The 22,183-nt window shown below is 48.8% G+C and overlaps 1 protein-coding gene across 2 annotated transcripts; it reads left to right on the forward strand.

Moving 5' to 3' along the window:
- The first annotated feature begins 1,206 nt into the window (after positions 1–1,206).
- NPBWR2 (neuropeptides B and W receptor 2) lies at positions 1,207–6,895 on the forward strand. 2 transcript variants are annotated; one of them, XM_077335868.1, is made up of 2 exons: positions 1,207–1,516; positions 2,094–6,895. In XM_077335868.1, the coding sequence occupies exon 2, from the start codon at positions 2,286–2,288 to the stop codon at positions 3,282–3,284; it is 999 nt and encodes a 332-aa protein (XP_077191983.1). In that variant the 5' UTR covers positions 1,207–1,516; positions 2,094–2,285; the 3' UTR covers positions 3,285–6,895. The 2 variants fall into 2 exon arrangements, with proteins under 2 accessions (XP_077191983.1, XP_077191984.1); XM_077335869.1 differs by having other exon boundaries at positions 2,097–6,895.
- The last annotated feature ends 15,288 nt before the right edge of the window (positions 6,896–22,183 follow it).

Here is a 22,183-nt window from a genome sequence, read left to right on the forward strand (position 1 = left end):
TGCAAGGCGAAGAGGGATTTGAAGAAGATGGTGGGGATTTGTCACAAGCTAAAAGCCTTGGAACATGGCCCTTTAGGTAAGGGCATTGAAATCACCCTGGGGGAAGACCAGTCAATTTGCAGCAGCCAAACACCATAAACCAGCTGGGTGTAGAGGTTAAGAGCATTACCTTCTAATCTGGTGCGCCAGGTTTGATTCCACACTCATCCATTGATGAGTGACCTTGGGATAGTCACAGTCCTGTTAAAGCTGTTCTGACAAATCAGCCCTCTCAGAACTCTCTCAGCCTCACCTTCCTTACAGGGTGTCTGTTGTGGGGAAAGGAAGGGAAGGAGATTGTAAGCCGCTTCAGGTAGAGAAAAGCGACATATAAGAACCAATTCTCCTCCTCCTCCTCCTCTTCCTTCTGGTGCCTTAGTTGGGGGGCTTTCCCAGAACCAGCTTGGTGTAGCGGTTAAGAGTGATGGCCTCTAATCTGTCGAGCTGGGCTTGATTCCCTGCTCCTCCACATGCAGCCAGCTGGGTGACCTTGGACTAGTCACAGTCCTGTTAGTACTGTTCTCCCAGAGATGTCCTGTCAGAGCTCTCTCAGCCCCAGACAGGGTGTCTGTCGTGAGCAGAGAAAGAAGAAGAGTTGGTTGTCATATGATTGGCCCTCATTAGTGAGGCTGAGAGAGCTTTGAGAGTGCTGCTCTGGGGAAACAGCACTATCAGGTCTGTGACTAGCCTCAGGTCACCCAGGTCATCCTATGTGCAGGAGCGGGGAATCAAATTCGGTTCGCCAGGTTAAAATCCACCGTCCTTAACCACTGCACCGCTCTGGGACGGCGACTGTAAGCTGTTTTGAGCCTTCTTCGGGTTGTGGAAAGCGGGGTATAAAAACCAACTCATCTTCTTCTGCTCCCGAAGCGCCCCTTCCTCACATTTGTACAAATTAACAGACTATTTTTACTTTGCACCGTTGGGGTGAGAAAATGCAATAACGTGTCCCATCTGTTGTTTCATAGAACCGCCGGGGTTCTTCGACTAAAGCAGAGATAAATAATTGTCCCCCAGTATGACACGGGCTAATTTATTGGCTCCGGTGATCCTAATTTCCCTCCAACACACACAAACGCACACGCACACACACACAAGTAGCAGTGCTACACAGCGTCAGGCAGGCTGGGAGAAAGATCCTCCTCCAACGCCTCTTTCCACGGCACAGATCAGCCCGGCAGGAAATACTGGAAGGGAAAGCAGGCAGTCCTGACTCTACCAGGGGAGAGGAAGAACGGAGCCAGGCTGCTCCAAGGGGCATGCCCTCTCTGTTGCAGTCTGCATGGAGGCAAATGGCAAGGACCTGACAGCTGGAAGCTAGTGGGGGATTTGTGTGTGTGTGTGCATGTGTGCGTGTGTGTTACCTCTCCTCCTCTCTGCAAAGTGTGGATCTCTCTAAGGGAAACTTGGGGTTTTTACAGGGCTCTTCTTCACCCCATATTGAAGAATCTGACTTGGAACAGAAAACTCAGCCAAGGTAAGAATGACAACCCCCCCCCCTGTTGTGCACAGGTATTTGTTTTATTCCTGGGTGGGAGGAGTGCTTTAAATGTTCAGAGGGGAAAGGCGGACCGAGGACGTCAGGGATTCTGAGCGAGCACGGTTAGAAAAGGGCCATGTGCTGACAGAGTTTAGCATTCCACGTGGGTTCATCTGTTCTCCCTGCCCTTTTCTGCGGGGATTTGGCAAGCTGCAGTTTCCCCCCGGGTGGGAAATCTCAGCTCGGAGAAACCGACCCGATACCATTTTATGCTTGCTCCAAACGAGTCGGCAGGGAACGGAATCCTGCAAACTAGAGGGATGCGACCCAATGTCCACGCTACTCTTTACTCCCCCTCCCGAGGAAAGAAAAGGGCCGTGGAGGGAATAAGTAATGCTTATTCGAGGAGAACGTCGGCTAGAAGGTTCCAGTTGGAATAAGACCCCCTCGGTTTGGGACCCAGTGGGGTGGCTGTGTTTGAACACAGACTAACCGCTGTTCTGAAGAGATGCTGTAGCCATTAACGATGAACATCCCTTTTCGTTCCCTGCTCTAAATCTTTGCGTTTCTCCAGCAGTTTGTCGTTTGAGAGTTAAGAAGTTTCAGAACCTGAGTTAAGAAGCCGGAGGAGGCCTCTTCTGCTGTCCAAGTCTTCTTCTGGATGCCCCCAACTCTGCTGGGATGCCCCCTCCTCATGGGTGAACTCCTAGCTTTGTTCGACTACGATGCAAGCTGAAGAACCGTTTGCAACTCAGAGTGACCGGGGATGGCCAACTCCACCGAGATGAGAGAAGTGCCTGCCGCTGGCGGTGGAACTAGCAATAGTTGTGTCCCGGACAACACCACCCAGTTCAACTTGACCTCCCACGAGCAGTCCCCGGACTTCTACATTGTCCTCCCCGTGATCTATTCCGTGATCTGTGCCGTGGGCCTGACCGGCAACACGGCGGTCATCTACGTGATCCTCAAGGCGCCCAAGATGAAGACGGTCACCAACATGTTCATCCTGAACTTGGCCATCGCCGATGATCTCTTCACCTTGGTCCTGCCCATCAACATCGCCGAACATCTCCTCCACTACTGGCCCTTCGGGGAGGTCCTCTGCAAGATCATCCTCTCCATCGACCACTACAACATCTTCTCCAGCATCTACTTCCTCACGGTGATGAGCATCGACCGGTTCCTGGTGGTCCTGTCGACGGTCCGGTCGAAGCGGATGCCTCACCGCACCTACCGGGCGGCGCGCCTCATCAGCTGTTGCATCTGGATCCTGGTCACGCTCATCGTCTCCCCCTTCTTCGTCTTCGCCGACGTCTACCGAGACGACCTGGGCATCCAGAGCTGCGGCCTCAGCTTCCCCAAGCCGGAACGGTTCTGGTTCAAAGCCAGCCGGATCTACACCCTCATCCTGGGCTTCGTCATCCCTGTCTCCACCATTTGCATCCTCTACACCATGATGCTGTACAAACTGAGACACATGCACCTGAACTCCAACGCCAAGGCCCTCGACAAAGCCAAGAAGAAGGTCACCGTGATGGTCTTCATTGTCCTGGCGGTGTGTCTTTTCTGCTGGACTCCGTTCCACCTGGCCACCATCGTGGCCTTGACCACTGACTTGCCCCAGAGCCCCCTCGTCATCGGCATCTCCTACTTCATCACCAGCCTGAGCTACGCCAACTCCTGCTTAAATCCCTTCTTGTACGCCTTCCTCGACGACAGCTTCCAGAAGAGCTTCAGGAAAATGCTGGAGTGCCAAACTGCTTGACGTCTCCTCTCCAGCCTCACGGGTAGCTGCTAGGCACAGCGAGTCCCAGAACCGTCCTGCAGCTGGCGAGCTGTTGGGAGGAAATGAAACCGGGAGCCTCAAAACCGCTCACCAGCTTCAGGACGGTTCTGGGGACTCGCTGGGCCAAAGATGAAGGAGATCGGAACGTCCTGGCCGAGGTTATCTTGAGAAAGCCCTTGTGATGGACCGTCAAGGGTCACGGCCTACCTGAGACCGTTGGAGTGACTGGCGGTTCCAGTGGAATTCGGTTGGGAGCGTCCATTAAGAAATGACCGTTGGGAACTGAGAGTTGAAGTGGGGACGTTTTAGTTCATTAGGGTTGACTTAATTTGGGTTGCCAACTCTGATTTTGGACGTGTCTGGGGATCTCAGTAGGTGGGGGCTGAGGTGGGTAAGGTATCATGCTCCCAAGTATGTTGGGATGCCAGCTCTGGGTTGGGAAATACCTGGAGACTTTGGGGGTGGAGCCAAATTGAGTCAATTGTATTTCCGGGAGATCTCCAGGCTCCACCTGGAATTTGGCAACCCTAGCACACATATTTGCTTCTGTGACAGCTCTGGCAAGTTTTTTTCTCTCTCTCGGTCTCCCTCTCTGTCTCTGTCTCCCTCTCTCCATCTCTCTCTGTCTCTGTGTCTCTCTGTCTGTGTGTGTGTGTGTTTGTCTCTGTCTCTCTCTGTCTCTGTCTCTCTATCTCTCTGTCACTGTCTCTCTCCATCTCTCTGTCTCTATCTCTCTCTGTCTCTGTCTCTCTGTCTCTCTCTCCCTGAGTGAGTGGGTGGATTTGGGTGCTTGGCTGGCATGCCGAAGGTTGGCTTGAATGCTTGCCAGTTTCAGCTGAAAAGAAAAAGGGAGAAAATGCCAGCTACTGGGACTGCTGAAATGGCCTGAATTTATGGGCTAGTCCACTTCTACCCTCTGGTGGATGATTATGGAATACTCGATGAGATAAACGGCATGGAAATCGTAGAAGGAGGCCCGTGGACATAATTTTTTTTTGCTTTAGCTACTGTTGAGTCAAACTCAGACAAACTTCTCAACTGTTGAATGCAACAGAAACCCATGGGAAGGTCATGGACCGTAGTACTGAAACTGCACTGGTGGTAGAAAATGCCACCAAGATCCAGCCGAAATAAAGCAAAGAGGTGGCTGGCCCTTGCCTGCCTCTGTGTGACCACCCTGGGTGATTTTCCATCCAAGGACCAACCAGCACCGACCCTGATTAGCAGCTGAGATCTGATGCGATTCGGTTAGTTTGGGCCATCCAGGTCAGGGCAGATGAGCAGAGGTTGTTTGCCATTGCTTGCCTCTGCGTAGGGGTTTCCTATCCAAGCGCTAACCAAGGCTGACCCTGCTTAGCTTCTGAGATCTGATTGGATTGGGCTAGCCTGGGCCATGAAGAACGGGCAAACAAACAGAGATAGGTTGACACTGCCTGCCTCTGCGTAGCAACCCTGAATTTCCTTGGTGGTCTCCCATCCAAACACTAACCATGGCTGACCCTGCTTAGCTTCTGAGATCCAACAAGTTCAGGCTAGCCTGGGCCATGCCGGAAACTGTCCTCAGGAATTCTAGAAACCCTTCCGGGTTAGACTTGGTGGCAGATGCCGAAAAGTAAGAAAGAATCACTGTATTCAGAGGTGGCCAAGCTTGTGGCTCTCCAGACATTCATGGACTACAATTCCCATGAGCCCCTGCTAGCATGGCCAATTGGCAGGGGCTCGTGGGAATTGTAATCCATGAACACTTGGAGAGCCCCAGTTTGGCCACCTGTCATCCTGGCCAACCTAGCTGCATCACAGAGATGCTCCACTTGAGAAGATTGGAGTTGACCCCCTTCCTGAGAGACCAAGGGTATAATTATATCTGCCACATTGGCTTGCCAGCTCTGGGTTGAGAAATGCTTGGAGATTTCAAGGGGTGGATCCTGGAAAGGGCGGGCTTTGTAGAGGGGAGGGGCTTCAGTAGGGCACCACGCCCTAGAGTTCACCTTGCCAAGCAGTCATGTTCTTCTTGGAAACTGACCTCCATCGCCTGAAGATGGGTTATAATCCCGAGAGAGCTGTAGCCACTCCCTGGAGGTTGGCAACCTTCCTGCAAGAGAAAAAACATCCCAATGCTTTCAGGAGGTGAAGTCAGGGGATACAAAGCACCATCCCTAATGTCCTGTAGCTGACATCTCATCAGCCTTAGGTCCCTTTCTTCTGAAAGTCGTGATCTCACCGGTCCGGTGTGGCCCACAGTCATTGTCCACGGACAAACCGTTTACGTGTACGGCCTCCTCTTCCGAAGCCATCATCAGCTACTGGAAGCTATCGCTCCATCTTGTGGCTGTCTGGTGTCGTGCTGTGCTCTTTGCTTTAACGGCTGTCCAGGTTTCTTCCAATAAAGAACCTTTGCCCTCACCTCTCACCCCTTTCGAAGAAAAAGTTCTTGTTTGTCTTGTTTGTCTCAGCGAGAAAACGGGGCAACAACTAATGCCAATGAATGAATGAGTGTGGCTGCTTACAAGGGCCGAGAACTATTTGATCATAGGTGGGCCATGGAGGAGAGAAGATCTGGGATAATATTAAGGGTCATCCCTGCCTTGATGGAGAAAGGGGCATGGAACTAGACCAGGGTTGCTGGGTACAGATGGGTGAGAGTCATGTGGGGTGCTGGTATCCTATGGCATAATATCACACCTTTCTAGGAATTTCTGGAAACTCTGGTCTCATCCAGCAGGGCTCTTCTTATCTTCTTACGAAGGTCCCAGTCTCTATGCCCTGTTGCTGGCTGTCCATTGGAACTGGATAACCGCTCTGTGATACAGGAGGCTGGACTAGATGGACCCCTGGTCTGACCCAGCAGGGCTCTTCTGATGTTCTTATGAAGGCCTCAGCCTCTCTGCCCCATTGTTGGCTGTCCTGAGGAACAGGAGGCTGGACTAGATGGACCACAGTTCTAATAAGGGTCTTCTAATGTCCTGATGTTCGTAAATTGAATGAATGGCCTGTTGAGGTCTCTCCTGATGGAGGGGCCATAGCTCAGGGAAAGAGCCTCTGCTTGGCTTGCAGAAAGTCCCAGAGTAAATCCCCAGCATCTCCAGTGGAAAGGATCAGGCAGGAGGTTTTGCTCAAGACCTCCACCGGAGGGACGGGCCAGATCCAATGGGATGAAATTAATTCAAAAGAAATTCCATCTAAACCTCCGGAAGAAATTTCTCACAGTTAGAGTGGTTCCTCAGTGGAACAGGCTTCCTCGGGAGGTGGTGGGTTCTCCATCTTTGGAGATTTTTAAACAGAGGCTGGAGAGACATCTGACAGAGAGGCTGATTCTCTGAAGGTTCAAGGGAGTGCCAGGTGACAGTGGATGAGTGATAGGGTTGGGAGTGTCCTGCATAGTGCAGGGGGTTAGACTAGATGACCCAGGAATTCCCTTCCAACTCTATGATTCTATGATTCCAGCTGGCTGCATGTGGAGGAGGAGTGGGGAATCAAACCTGGTTCTCCAGACTAGAGGCTGCTGCCATTAACCATGACACTACATTGAAACTGCTCATTTTGTTTTCATTTTTGTCTTATGAAAACCGAGTCTGTCCTTTAAAAAAAAAAATTAGGGTTCATTTCTGGGTCTTCCCACTAATTCTCTCCTTCCTTTTCAGAAGTCATGCATGGTTTTTTTGTGTTGGTGAAGAAGCTTTACAAATTACCATGTATTAGAATGTACATGACACATGTAAAAACCATACGGGTTCCATATAAAAACTGGCCACGGGCCAACAGTATCACTGCCACAACAAGAATAAGGCGGCATCTACTCATGGAAATCCCATGATTGATGGGGTTTCAAGGGAAGAGACGTTCAGAGCTGGTTTTGTTGGAATGAGCAGTTTTACCTGCCTAGACATTGGAGGGTAGGATGCTACACTAGGGGTGTCACAGGTAAGATCCCCTTGAATTAGATTCCATCTCTTTGTTTTAACCTGGGACCTTTCTTCTGTCATTCTTTGTCCTCTCCTCCCTCCCTCCTTTGTCCTCTCCCCACTTCACATGGCCTTCCACAAAGACACATGTGTCTGCAGGTCTCTCCTGAAGAGACAATGCCCCCATATTCCCCCACATGTAATCCTGGACATCCTGGCCCTTTGTGAAAGGGAAAGGACTCTTTTGATTAGGCACCTCTTTCTCGTCTTTTGACTGCAACCTGAATGTGAACTGGTATCGACTTGAATAAATGTGAGTTTACCATTTTTGCACTATATTTCTTGGGGGATTTATGCACTGCATGTAAGATAACACTTCAACGACTGGGCAGAATTGGCTATATTCACCAAACCTGAATGTGAATTGGATCGACTTGAGAAAATGTCAATATATTATTGTTGTTGTTGTTGTTGTTGTTAATACTAATAATAATATTTACTGGCATAATAATAATCACACACTTTTCTTGGATACTTTAGGATGCTTAGGGCTGATCCTGCATTGAGCAGGGGGTTGGACTAGATGGCCTCTATGGCCCCTTCCAACTCTATGATTAACAACAAGAACAACTACAACTTGATTTCTAAACCACCATTCTGAAAATAGGGTGGTGTACATTCATGTCCCCTCTCAACATCTTCTTTTCCAGGGTAAACATTCCCAAGTCACTCAGCCTTTCCTCCTAAGGAAGATGGACCCCTGGTCTGATCCAGCAGGGCTCTTCTGATATTCTTATGAAGGCCTCAGCCTCTCTGCCCTGTTGTTGGCCCTCCAGAGGAAATGGTTGGCCCTTGTGTGAGACTGGAGGCTGGAGTAGATGGACCCTGGTCTGACCCAGCAGGGCTCTTCTGAGGTTCTTAGGAAGGCCTCGGCCTCTCTGCCCTGTTGTTGGCTCTCCAAAGGAACTGGCTGGCCCTTGTGTGAGACAGGAGGCTAGGCTAGAGGGACCAGGTAAGTTCCTATATACAAGGTGACTCCTCAGAAGTTAGAACATTCCGGAGTCCCTTTTTGGCTTATGGCCTGGTCCTTTCTTTCCTTTTTGGTAATGACAACATATTCAAATCCGAACTAAAAATACAGATGATGTCTTTCCAACAGCCAGAACAAGATGTCCTGTATTTCCAGATGTCTGACTTTGCAAGCAGTCCAAGGATATTTCTTTCCCAAATAAGTGCTGTTATTAAAAAATAAAAATAAACTCCTTGTGTGTCAGAATAAATCTTGAGTAAAAATCTTTGACATTCCTCACCAAAGAGACTTTTGTGGGAAACTTGCCTTCCCTTTCCTCTCCCCACAACAGACACCCTGTGAGGGAGGGGCTGAGAGAGCCCTGATATGACTGAAGAAGAAGAAGAGTTGGTTCTTAGATGCTGCTTTTCTCTCCCAGAAAGAGTCTCGAAGCAGCTGACAATCGCCTTCGCTTCCTCTCCCCACAACAGACCCCCTGTGAGGGAGGGGAGGCTGAGAGAGCCCTGATATTCCTGCTCAGTCAGAACAGCTTTATCAGAGCTGGCAAGCCCAAGGTCACCCAGCTGGCTGCATGGGGAGGAGGAGCGGGGAATCAACCCTGGCTCGCCCGATTAGAGAAGTCCGCTCTTAACCATACACCACACTGTCTCTTGGGAGAGGGTTCGCAGCAGAGTCCAATGCTGTAAAATACAGCATCTCCAGGGGAACGGATCTCTGTTATTTGCAGATCATTCAGAATTCCAGGATATCTTCAGGCCCTGCCTGGATGTTGGCAACTAAATTTCACCCAGAAATACATCCTTGGCCTACAGGGAGGCTTACTCACTTGAAAGTGGGTGTAGGGCAGGGGGAGTCAACCTGTGGTCCTCCAGATGTCCATGGACTACAATTCCCATGAGCCCCTGCCAGAAAACGCTGGCAGGGGCTCATGGTAATTGTAGTACATGGACATCTGGAGGACCACAGGTTGACTACCCCTGGTGTAGGGGATGGGCTTTTGGGCTCCTCATTTTAAATTATTTAGCAATAGCACCCCCAGTGGAGAAATTGTGTTGTTTTCCTAATATCCTCTAGTGCAGGGGTAGTCAAACTGCAGCCCTCCAGATGTCCATGGACTACAATTCCCAGGAGCCCTTGCCAGCATTCGCCAGGGAATGCTGGCAAGGGCTCTTGGGAATTGTAGTCCATGGACATCTGGAGGGCCAAAGTTTGACTACCCATGCTCTAGTGTTTACGGCAAATCGTAGCTCTCCATATGACCATGGACTACAATTCCCATGAGCTCCTGCCAGCATAAAACTGGCCCTGCAGATAGCGTTGCTGGCAAGGGATTATGGGCATTGTAGTATATGGACATCTAGAGAGCCACAGTTCGGCAACCCATGTCTAATAGCATAGAACAGTCTTTTCCAACCAAGGCTTCACATAACCGTAGGGTTACATGAGAACCCCAGAGGGGTTATGCTAGTTGCTGGACTGCTTGGGGGCGGAGAGTATTGCATGGGGGTTTGTTTTACTTTGGGTGTTTCGGTGATGTCACTTCCAGTAATATGTCACTTCTGGGGGTGTGGCAGGGAGGAGTGGCCAGCTGACATCACTTCAGGGTTATCTAGAAACCTGTAAAATTGTTCAGGGGATACTACACAGTCAAAGGTTGAAAGGGAGGACAAAAGGAAATAAAAGAGCATCAGAAGAGCCCTGCTGGATCAGACCAAGGGTCCATCTAGTCCAGCCTCCTGTCTCACACAGGGGCCAGCCAGTTCCTCTGGAGGGCCAGCAACAGGGCAGAGAGGCCAAGGCCTTCCTAAGAACCTCAGAAGAGGCCTGCTGGGTCAGACCAAGGGTCCATCTAGTCCAGCCTCCTGTCTCACACAGGGACCAACCAGTTCCTCAGGAGGGCCAACAGCAGGGCAGAGAGGCCGAGGCCTTCCTAAGAACATCGGAAGAGCCCTGCTGGGTCAGACCACTGGTCTATCTAGTCCACAACAGAGCACAGTGGCCGACGCCTTCATAAGGACATCAGAAGAGCCCTGCAGAATCAGAAGTGGTCCACCTAGTCCAGCCTCCTGTCTCACACAGCAGCCAACAGGTTTCCATGCCTGGGACCCTGGAGAGGTGCTGCCAGGCTGGGTATACAATATTGACCTCGATAGACCAAGGGAAGGCATCTTCACATGTCCTCTGCCATTTCCCAGAGCCCATTAAAGTTTGCATTCAGTAACGTGCAACCCCTTAAAAACCTGAAGAGGCCCTTCACTTCACTTTTCAGCCACCAGAGGGCGATCTCTTCCCAGGTTTCAAATTTTGCCTCCTGCACCAGCCTGTTTGCATTCTTAGTAACCAGCTGGGAGGGAAGAAGAACAGTTGCTATTATTAGTAATATCACACAAATATTATCATAATTTTAGGATGGCAAGCCTTAATTAAGTTAATTAGGGACAAGCTCAACAAAAGCATCGGTCGACGGATCCAGTCTGGTCCCTCCGTGATCGCAGAGGCGACTTAATTGGTGGAGCGTCGGAATTAATTGCAGATTAATTTGTTTGTAAGGGAACTTTGTAAAAAAAAACCCAGTTCTTCCCTATTAAGTTTCTGGCCAGGCCCCTAGTTGACTGTCGAAAAGAGCCATTAGTCCGGGAGTACCTTACAAGACAAAGTTTGGGGTGGAGGATGGAGTTTTCATGAGTCGCTTCTCACTTCTCACATAATAAATTAATTATTTATTAGTTAATTAATATATTATATTTCTATGCGGCCCTCCCTGGTGGCTCAGGGTGGTTTACACAGAATGTAGGGATAGTACAGTGCAATGTGTTCTTTCCATAACTGAAGATAATGGTACTATAAAATTTCCTGTAACATTTCCTATGACAATATTACCTTGCTGACTATGATCCCCTAGGTTGGTCAGTTCAGGATTCAGTTCATAAGGAGGGGTTTCTGGGGGTCCAGTAGATGCTATTGGTTTGGTTGGCCTCAGCCAAATGCCTGGCAGAAGAGCTTCCTTTTGCAGGCCCCGCGGAACTGTGAAAGTTCCGTCAGGGCCCTGATCTCTTCGTCTTTTTAGTGCAGGGGGTTGGACTAGATGACCCAGGAGGTCCCTTCCAACGCTATGATTCATGAAATCTCCAGAATCCATCCTGGCCTGGAGGAAATTCACTTAACCTCCCACATTGGCAATCAGCAATTTCTTGGTTAGGCAAGGAAGGGCCACAAGGAGCAAATACTTACACTGAGTATTATTTATTATTATTATTTATTATTTATTTATTCATTCGATTTTTAGCCAACCGCTCCCGGGACCGGCTTGCAGCGGGTTACATAAAAATTCAAAATTCAGCAAACAATATAAACAAATAACCCCCCCCCCCATTAAAACTCCCAACATTACAAAATGCAATTTCAAGATCACGGAAAATCATGTCTATTACATAGCTTCAGAGGCAACAACGGGGTGGGGTGGGGGCAAATATTTGAAGCAGATGTAAATTGCTCCTAAGGGGACCCTTAATAGTGGCTTCCAGCACTGGCCCCAACAATAAACCTGGTGGTAAAGCTCCACTTGGCAGGCTCTCCGAAAAGCTCTCCGAGGACCCGCAGCTCCTCCGGGAGCTCATTCCGCTAGGTAGGGGCCAGGACCGAAAAGGTCGTGGTCAGGTGAGCCTCCCTAGAGCCAGAAGTGCTCAGTAGATTCGAATCTGCTGAGTGTAAAGCTCTGTTTATCCAATGCAATATGGAGGGAAAAAAGCATTTCCACAGCATCTCTACATTTCCCCAGCCATGGTCGTCAGGTTGACCGTTTATGCACTGGAGGTTTCATGCCGGGCTGCAGGCTGGAGTTTTCATCATGGCAGGTGGCCCCACATCTTCCTGCACTCACACGGGGGAGCCCCTGATTTGTGCTCCTGCACAAGAGCTGGGGCAGTGAAGTTCCCAGTGCATAAATGGTCGTTAAGAAGCACCCTGCTCCGTTTTTTGCTCGCCACTCCAAAACCTTTGGTGCCTCTGCGTCACCTGATTTCTCCGAGCACCCTGCCTGTTTCCTCTTTGGGTCATCCATTGGGGGGCTCCTGCTCTCTGCCATAAATGCCCGCCTGCTCTGCTCTAGTATGCATAATGCGTTGATTTCTGCGGAAGAACCTGCTTCCCTGAGCAGGGCTCTTAATGGAAGGCAGCCACGGAGGTGGACGGGGAGGAGAGACAATCTTGAAACGGGGCCCCGCACAGAACAGCATCGCGGTGAATTTTTGTCGTTCCAAAAAGCTTCCGACTCTGAGCAAATCGTTCGCTTCCTCAAATGGCAAACAGCGTGGGATGGTGGGAGGGAGCCGCAAACGGGAGGGAGGCGTGGGGATGACAACCTCCAGGCGGGACCAGGAGATCCCCTGGGATGAAGTATTAATTCCCCTGGAGAAAAGGGATGCTTTGGGGGGGGGGGACGACTCTGTCCCATTCCTCCCCAAGTTCCATCCCCAAATCTCCAGGGGTTTCATCACCTGAATTTGGCGACCCTACCCCTCCATCCCCCTGTCTAGGGGAGTTCAGGCATCCCTGGGGAGAAGAGAGAAGGCAAAAATGCCCTGTAAAGGGGGGGGGGGGGTTATGCAGTCCCAGATCTCAGAATGTCTCCTTTGGCACAGGTACATAAAATGGTGCCCATTGTCCAAAGAGACTCATGTTCATTAGGTGTGTATGCACAATTACTAGGGGCATGGAGAAGACCAAGGCTAGAGCACCTTTATGCTTGCATTAAACATGGTTGAACGCTGGTCCCCAGCCTGAGAAAAGTTCAACAGGGGAGCCATCTTGGTCTGCAGTAGAGCAGGGGGATTTGAGTCCAGGAGAGAGATGCAAGATTTTCATACCTTGAAAATCTTGCATTTCTCTAAGGGTCTGCTGGATTCGAATCTAGCAGGAGCAGGAAAAGGCATGCTTGTTATTATGCCTGGCCTTCGTAGTTCTGTGACTGCCTGTTTCTGGATCATGAGTGGGTGGAGTGAGAATGTGGATGGAGAGAATAATGCTGGGCTGAGCATCAGTATGGAAGGGCCATAAGAACATCAGGAGAACCCTGCTGGGTCAGACCAGAGGTCCATCTAGTCCAGCTTTCTGTTTCACACAATGGCCAACCAGTTCCTCTGGAGGTCCAGCAAGAAGGTAGAGAGGCTGAGGTCTTCATCAGAACATCAGATGAGCCCTACTGGATCAGACCTATGGACCGTCTAGTACAGCATCCTGTCTCAGTGGCCAATTATGTCTTCTGGAGTCCAACAACACAGCAGAGAGACCAAGGCCTTCATAAAAACATCAGAAGACCCCTGCTGGACCTGCCCAGTGGTCAATCTAGTCCAGCCTCTTGTCTCACTCAGTGGCCAACTACACCTTCTGCAGGGCCAGCAACAAGGCAGAGAGGCCGCGGCCTTCATTAGAACATCAGAAGAGCCCTGCTGGATCAGACCAGGGGTCCATCTAGCCCAGCATCCTGTGTCACACAGTGGCCAACCAGCTCTCTGGAGGGCCAACAACAGGGCAGAGAGGCCGAGGCCTTCCTAAGGATATCAGGAGAGCCCTGCTGGATCAGACCAGGGGTCCATCTAGTCCAGCCTCCTGTCTCACACAGTGGCCAACCGGTTCCTCCAGAGGGCCAACAACAGAGGCCGAGGCTTTCCTAAGAACATCAGAAGAGCCCTCTCTCCTCTCTCCTCTCTCTTCCTCTAAGTTGTTTCTCTTCTCCATAAAACTATTTGCTCTTTAAAGGAGCCAGTTTCCCTTTGCCTATTTAAACTCTGCCAACAAAGAGAGGGAAAGAGCCGTGCAGCTGGCTCCAACTTACGGTGTCACATTAGCTTCAAATACCTTGGAGAAGACGAGGGACATTTCATTGTGTGCACGCCCCGTTTTATTACTAGTTATCAGCATAGGAGATTAGCAGCTACTGATTAATAAGGTCAGGTTTCAAATGTAATGAGAGAGGTTACCAAAGGGGTCTGTTTTTCTCTCCCTCTTTCGGGCTTATACAGATAATATGGTGAGCTAATTATATTTCTCTTCTTATCGGCAGAATTCAGTGAACATTTCTTTTGTGTGGCTTGCTCTCCCGGGAGCACAAACGGGATCGGCGCCCAATCCGTTCCCTTTCTCCTTGGAAACAAAACCGTGACTACTCCAATGGGCTTCGACCGAACTGAGAGGGCTTCTTCATTTTTAATTTGGTTCTGTAGCCCAGCCAATAGTTACGAGCCATTTAGGGTTGCCAACTGTGGGTTGGATGCTTCCTGGAGATTTGGGGGCTGGGGAAGGTAGAGTTTGGGGATGTGATTCCTTCCAGTCTGCCCTTCCAAAGCTGCCATTTTACTGCAGGGGGCCATTCCGCATCCGGAAAATATAGTGAAAGGCTGATGCCATTTGCTGACGCCATTTTTTTTTTTTTTTGCATTTTACACGATGTCATCAGCACCCAGCATCCCAGAAGCAAACTGGCAGCTACATCTTCCATTATAAAATGCTCATTGGGGAATCAACAAAAGGGGATTCGCCGAGCCATGTAGCACAAGCGAGAGGAGAGCAACCAGCAAACACATAGTAAAGAAAGATGGAGAAAAAGTAGCGCTATCTCCACCTCCAGTGCCCTCCCTCCCTTTCCCCCCCCCTTTTTTTTTTTGAAGAAAAGTGTCTACAGCAACGAATACATGTTAAATTGTCCAGGCAGAGCAAAAAAAAAATGCTTTTTTTTTAAAGCTTCAAGGCTCATAATTCCAAAGGGGGTAGAAATAAAGCAAGTACTATGCATCTATGATTAGATGTATAGGGATAGCAATGGAGAAGTTTTATTTTTTGACAAAAATAGCTTGTATTACTAATTTAACACAGGGAGAAAGGTGATTGGTTGCCTGGTTTGATTGACAGGCAGAGGAGAGTCACATGTATAGTGTGTTTCTTTATCAGGGCTGTGGCGAGCCCAAGTTCACCCAGCTGGCTGCATGTAGGAGAGAAGCAGGGAATCAAACGCAGCTCGCCAGATTAGAAGTCCGCACTCCTAACCACTACACCCAGGAGAGAAGGGGAGGGGGAGAGCGTCACAGCCAACCTAGATTAGCATAATTTGGGTTGTTGTTGGTTTTTTACAGGGAGGTCAGCATATTTTGAATATTGTTTTTAAGCCTCAGCTGTAGGCCAGGTGGAACAATCCCATCTTGAAAGTCCTGTAGGAAAAATCTTTAATAAAAATGCTTGGGAAGAAAAAAAAGATCAAAGCTTAACTAAATTCAGGTGATCACGAACAGGTGACAGCAAGTGACACTGATTTTTTATATTTGTTGATAAGTAACCAGAAGATCTCTAGTGATTACCTGGATGGGTGACCACCAAGGTAGTTCAGGGTCGCTAAGCAGAGGTAGCCAAGGGAGAACCACCTCTGAACATTTCTCGCCTTCTTAAATGCATAATTTCCATCTCAATCCGTAGGTGTTTTATGCAGGCCTGCTTTGAAATGGGCTCTTCAAGGAACATTCCGTGTACTTTTAGCACTTTCGTACTTTTTGAATGCATATTTTATTCGGAAAATGAGATTCCCCCACCCCACTCCACCCTGGGAATGTTTTAGTGCGATCATCTGAATGTATTATCATCTGATCTTGAGCAGTTATTTTTTATGGGCGAATTCGTGCTGGGCTCATTCTAAAAATATGAACGGTTATATGCCTGGGCCGAGCGGTGCTCTTGTTTATTCGTTCTTTTATTGATTCTCCCGCTGAACAAAGCCGTCAAAAACGGGGATGGAGATTTTCCTGGTAAATAATTTTGTACCCTATTGCTTCTCCTTCCCATAATTCGGTCTCGCCTCGGCTAGAAGGAGGAATCATTCTGATTGCAAGAACAGGTTTCATAACATGTTTCAGCTGGGGAAGGTTTTATACCCCACTTTTCACTCCCTGAAGGTTTTATACCCCACTTTTCACTCCTTTATCCACAACAGACACTCTGGAAGGTAGGTAGGGCTGAGAGAGCTCTGACAGAACTGCTCTGTGAGAACAGCTCTATCAGGACTGGGATGAGATCAAGGTCACCCAGCCGGCCGCATGTGTCAGAGCAGGGAATCAAACTTGGCTTGCCAGACTAGCTGCCGCTGCTCTTAATCACGACACCTAGCTGAAGGCTTGATCTTCTTATGCTTTGAAAACTGGTTTTAACTATGAGCAAAACATCCAAACTGCAGAAAATGGCTTCACTTGGCAAGCAAAATGTCCATTAAAATTACAATGGAACATTTCACCTAATAGACAACTGTCATAAATATCAAAGAAAGGGATTTCTAGCCATTTGTAAATTGTAGTGAAATGTGTCCCCTGGCTATGGGGTCAGTTTTCAAGGCTTCTTCATAAAACCGTGCACGAAGAAATGCTTTTTTGCTGTGGTAGATTGAAATTGGGAAGAAGGTATCTTTTGTGATCCATCCCAGGAGGCAGATCTCTTAACTGAGGTCCGGGGTAGGCACCCATTGGCCATGCCGCTGGCTAGAGAGCTGAAGAAGACGTTAAGGCAGGAGTGACCAAACCATGGCTCTCCAGTTGTTCAAGAACTACATTTCCCATGAGCACTTGCCAGCATGTTACTGTCAACAACAATTTTAACCCACCTTGTAGAAGAAGAAGAAGAAGAATTGGTTCTTATATGCCGCTTTTCCCTACCCGAAGGAGGCTCAAAGCGGCTTACAGTCGCCTTCCCATTCCTCTCCCCACAACAGACACCCTGTGGGGTGGGTGAGGCTGAGAGAGCCCTGATATCACTGCCCGGTCAGAACAGTTTTATCAGTGCCGTGGCGAGCCCAAGGTCACCCAGCTGGTTGCATGTGGGGGAGCGCAGAATCGAACCTGGCATGCCAGGTTAGAAGTCTGCACTCCTAACCACTAGACCAAACTGGCTCTTCCCTGGCTCTTGTACACTTCCCTGAGCCATATTAGTCGGTTGGTATAAAATTAATAAATAATAAGAGCTATAATTTCCCCCTCCTCCTCCACATGCAGCCAGCTGGGTGACCTTGGGCCAGTCCCAGTTCTCTCAGAGCTCTCCCAGTCCCACCTGCCTCACAAGCCACCTGTTATGCGGTGAGGGAAGGTTATTGTCAGCTGCTTCAAGACTCCTTGGGGTAGTCAAAAGCAAGCTACACCTGGAGAAAATGGCTGCTTCGAAATTTGGATCCTGGGGCTTTATACCCTGCTGAGCTCTCTCCCCTCCTGAAACCCCACCCTCCTCACCCCAAAATGTCCAGGTACTTCCCAGCCGGCATCTTTACCAGCCGATTAGAAGCATTGCTGGGTGAAAGCCCCTCTCCCCAGCCTCCTCTCTTCTTAAAAACAAACAAAACTGGTGAGCACCCTGAAAGGTTTCATCGAGCGAAATGGCAGGATGCCTGCCCCCAGGGGTATTTCATCCCTGAATGCACTGCGGAAGCATCACCCAGAAGATATTCCGCTGCCATTTCCCCCCAGCCAAGCATCAAAGTACGCAGGTAAAGCATAACTCTCAAGGTCAAACTGCACACCTCAATCCCCCAGGGACAGCGATTACCTCTCGCAACCCATGTTGCACGACCGACGGGAAATAAGTTCGGAAGAGCGAGGTTTGAAGGCCATCCACCATGTCTGGCCAGTTGCATTAAAACCCCCAGGAAGTGCCGATCTTCGTATACAGCTCAGTGAGAAATTCATATTCAAGCAGCCAAGTCGATGAGTCATACTTGCAACACTGAATTCCCCCCCACACACAAACACTTTGCTGTTTTCACAGGTCAGGCAATAAAACACAGAAGGATTTTTGGCTGCCTTATGCTGCAGGCACAACGGAGGCATGTGCCGAACTGTTCATATGGAGGGGGGGAAACCAGAGGATGTACGAAGGGCCCCGATGAAGCAGATCCAATGTCTGTCGTCTTGTCCTGCATCTTGATTAGAACCGCCATGAGCCAGAAGCTCCGCAGAGCTCCCAAGCTGGGGATGAGAGCAGATGGCCTTCCAAATTCTGCCTGACATCTGGCACTCAGAGATATATGGCCTTTGAACACAGGACATGGACCTCTCAGACCAACAGGAGGTGAATCCTGGGAGCTTGCACAGAGATCCACCAGCCCTAGGGTTGCCAATCTCCAGGCTGGCCTGAAGGCCTCCTAATTATTGCAACAAATCTCCAGACTAGAAAACAATAGCTGCCAGATCTACCCCCTCCCTCCTACCCCCTCCTTCCCTCCCTCCCTTCTCTCCCTCCCTCCCTCTGTCCCTCCCTTCCTTCATTCTCTCCCTCCAACTCTTCTTCTTCTTCTTCAGTAATATCAGGGCTCTCAGCAAAGAGGACAGGCACCAAAAACAGAGAGCATATCCTCTAAACATCTGGTCATCCTATTGGGCCAATTGCAAACTTGACACAAAAGCCCCACGGTTCTACTCACTTCGAAATTCAGGGCCTTTATATTCCCAAATAGATACAGGGCATTTCCACACATCAGCAAAAATAGCATTACGCCAGGTGAATGGCAAAGCACTTGTTTTTCACGTGCTTCCCAGCCCCTCCTCACCTTTTCGCTGTCTCGCCTTTGTCTGCCACTTTTTCATGCATCTCACCTTCCACGTATGCTACTGGAAAAGTAACAGAGCATTTTGAAAGTATGCAGTTATTAGTTTGTGGATGAGGCACAGATCCAGACTAAGATCACTTTGAGGTTTAAAAGAGAGAAAACTTTACTGGGAAAGATTATTTACAAATATATATCATATTCATCTGCTTCAGTCTCCTTACTGAAGCAGATACAAAGGTTTACAGAGCCGTTACAGAAACAACACATTGCAAGCCTTTGTGGTTGGGCTACAAGCAGACTACATGACCACACATCAGCAGATGGGGATAGCAGAGAGCCTAATGGTTGCTCCTTGCTTCAGCAAAAGCACATGGAGTACGCAGGTCCCCACCTTAAACAAAGGAACCCCTAGAGCCTGTGCTTAGGGTTTTTCCACTGCCACCTCACCAGTGATCCCTTGATGCCACTAGTGAGGACACAGGTACAGCTCAGCTGTTTAAACATCTTAACAACAGGCTGATTTCATCAAATTATTTGCTGATTGCAGTTCCAACACCCGGCAACAGAGATTGCCTCACATGGAAAAATGGCCACTTTGAAGGTGAACGCTGTGCTTTATACTCCACTGAAGTCTCTCCCCTCTTCAAAGCAAGCCAGAAAGGAAGGGAAGTTTTAGATCTAGATAGGAGATGACCACCAGAAACAATCAAACTTGTTTGTTCGATATATTTTTGGTACAGAAGGCTGATTAGTGGAATACTCTGGTTACTTAGCTCACTGCAATCAAGAAGAGCTTCGCCCCCAGTGAGAGGTTAACATCGGTGCATTTTGTTTGAGAATGAACCCACGAAGGAGCTTAAATGAGCAGTTCATGCAGTCTCTCAGCAACCAACAAGACTTTGATGGGAAGAACTGGAGCTTGATGCGTGTGCATTGGGGGGGGGGGGGGGGGAGAGAGAGAGAGAGAGAGAGAGAGAGAGAGAGAGAGAGAGAAATGTAATTCGTGTGGCCAAGCCGGCAGGCTTAGTGATTCCTTCTCCCCGTCTTTGGCTAAAGGATCTCAAATAGCACAACTGGGAAAGATCTGCTCAGATAACAGGCAAACTGTGTTGGGTTGTCCCATCCGATTCTCATCAAAAGCCTTTGTGCTAGAAGAAGCTGAAAAAGAACAGCGTAGGCTCATCCAAAATCCATATACCCATCCTTTACTCCCACCCCTCCCCCTTCCCTTCCTTCCTTCCTTCCTTCCTTCCTTCCTTCCTTCCTTCCTTCCTTCCTTCCTTCCTTCTTTCTCTCCTCCCTCCTTCCTTCCTTTCTTCTCTTCCTTCCTCTTTCCCTCCCTCCCTCTCTCTTACACATACTCCCTTTCTTCCTCTCACCTTCCCTTCCTACCTCCTTCCCTCTCTCCCTCCCTCCATTCTTTCCTTCTTTCTCTCCTCCCTTCCTCCCTCCTCCGTTTATCTCTCTTGTCCTCCCTTCCTATCATTTTCCCTCCCTCCTTCCCTCCCTCCCTTTCTTCAAGATTAAAGGACAGATGCATCCTCAACTGTGGAATCTGAGAGTAATTAAAAGAGAACCTGCCACTGTGCTCCATTCAATGGAGATGAATGGGGCATAGTATGGGGTTTCTTTTAATTAATCTTGGTATCAACAACTGGAAATTCACCTGTCCTTTAATTGCTATTTGGCATTTTTGTTTCCTTTACTATGTTTTCCCCCCACAAGTTTAACCTGATGAACTGAACTTGTTATTTCTCTAAGCTCTCCCAGAATGAGAGCTCATTTCCAGGTAACAGAAAGTGATTCCCCCTAGAGCAGGGGTAGTCAACCTGTGGTCCTCCAGATGTTCATGGACTACAATTCCCATGAGCCCCTGCCAGCATCTCCAGCAGTGTGCAGAATATACAGAATGTCCTGCAGGGGGCATCCAAGGAAAAGTGTATTTAGCATAGGAACGACCTGATATTTTTGAAATCATCTCCTCCTGTGTCCCGCTTGGCTCATTGGTCATTTCCTGTGCTTTGAGCTCACTTCCTCCCCGCTTGCCTCCACAACAGAGGAATGGCTAAATGAACGACGGAACAGTTAGTTAGGTCTCTCTCCTCTGCTCTTTCTATCCGTAGTTGTTTCGCTCCTGCATAAAACTATTCTAATCTTTGCCTGGTGCTCTGCTTCTTTGCATATCTAAAGCTCTGCCAACACCACCTAATTAAAAAACACCAGGTGGGCACTTGCTCTATACCATTATACCCTGCATAGATCTTTTCCATGCCCAAACCCAGCCCTTCCCAAGCCAGCCGTGACAGCTCTAACAACACTGCAAAGCAAACAGCATTTCTCCTGCATACTCCAGTGCAATGCTAGTCAGCTAGAATGGGGTGGAGGGAGAAATTGTGGTGAGGATCAGGAGAAATGATGGCAAAGGAAGGTCATCGAAATACCTGCTGAATCCTTTCATTAATACTGACTGGGTGCAGAGTTTGCCTGTGCTATTTTCTTAGTAGTGAGTGACTTCTATAGCTTGTTGGCCTTCTGAAAGGCTTAGAAGAGGATCCTCTTATGGCATAAGAACCTTGAAATAATAGCTTTGTACCTTGAAAGACAAAAAGGCCCCTTTTAAGTCTTTTCACATCAAAGGAGCGGGATGTGGCTCTGGCTGCCTTATGGATGAATGGGCTTCATTTAGATAATCACAGGACAATTATTTTTGTGTACGGAAGTGTCATTCTGCATAATGCCCTAGATCCTTACACACTGTCGATGCTGCATGAGTTGTGTTATTTTATCTCCACTTTTGCAGCTGGTACTCGGGGGAAGAGAGGTTGGGGCTCAAGCAGCACGGGGATGATTCTGGTGCTTTGTGAGGGGGGCAAAAAACCCCAACATTATAGTGCCTTTTCAGAGTTACCATTAGCAATCGCTTAAGTACCTGGGCTCAACTTGGAATTGGGCTCAATTAAATGAGGATTTTCAGGGGAAACGAGAATGTAACTCTTTCCCCTTCAGCTCTAAGCAGGATTGCCAGCTCTCGGTTGGGAGATATGAGGGGCAAAGCATGGGGAGGGCAAGATTTGGGGAGGGGAGGGACTACAGTATGGTACAATGATACAGAACCCATTTTCTTCATGGGAATTGATATCTATTGTCTGGAGATAGGTTCTAACAGTGGGAGATATTTGAGTTCCCCTTGGAAGTAGGAAGTCCTGGTTCTGAGAGAAAGGAACAGTGTGAGGTTTTCTTCAATATCCTTTTGGACAGAGTTTCTCTCTGCACCTTTGCAATTGTAGCAGCAGAAAAAGAGTTGGGTTTTCATAACAAGCTTTTCACTGCCTGAAGGAGTCTCTGTGAGTGCTCTGTGAGAACAGCACTATCAGGGCTG

Source organism: Paroedura picta, chromosome 4, assembly GCF_049243985.1.
Source record: "Paroedura picta isolate Pp20150507F chromosome 4, Ppicta_v3.0, whole genome shotgun sequence".
NCBI classification, from domain to species: domain Eukaryota; kingdom Metazoa; phylum Chordata; class Lepidosauria; order Squamata; family Gekkonidae; genus Paroedura; species Paroedura picta.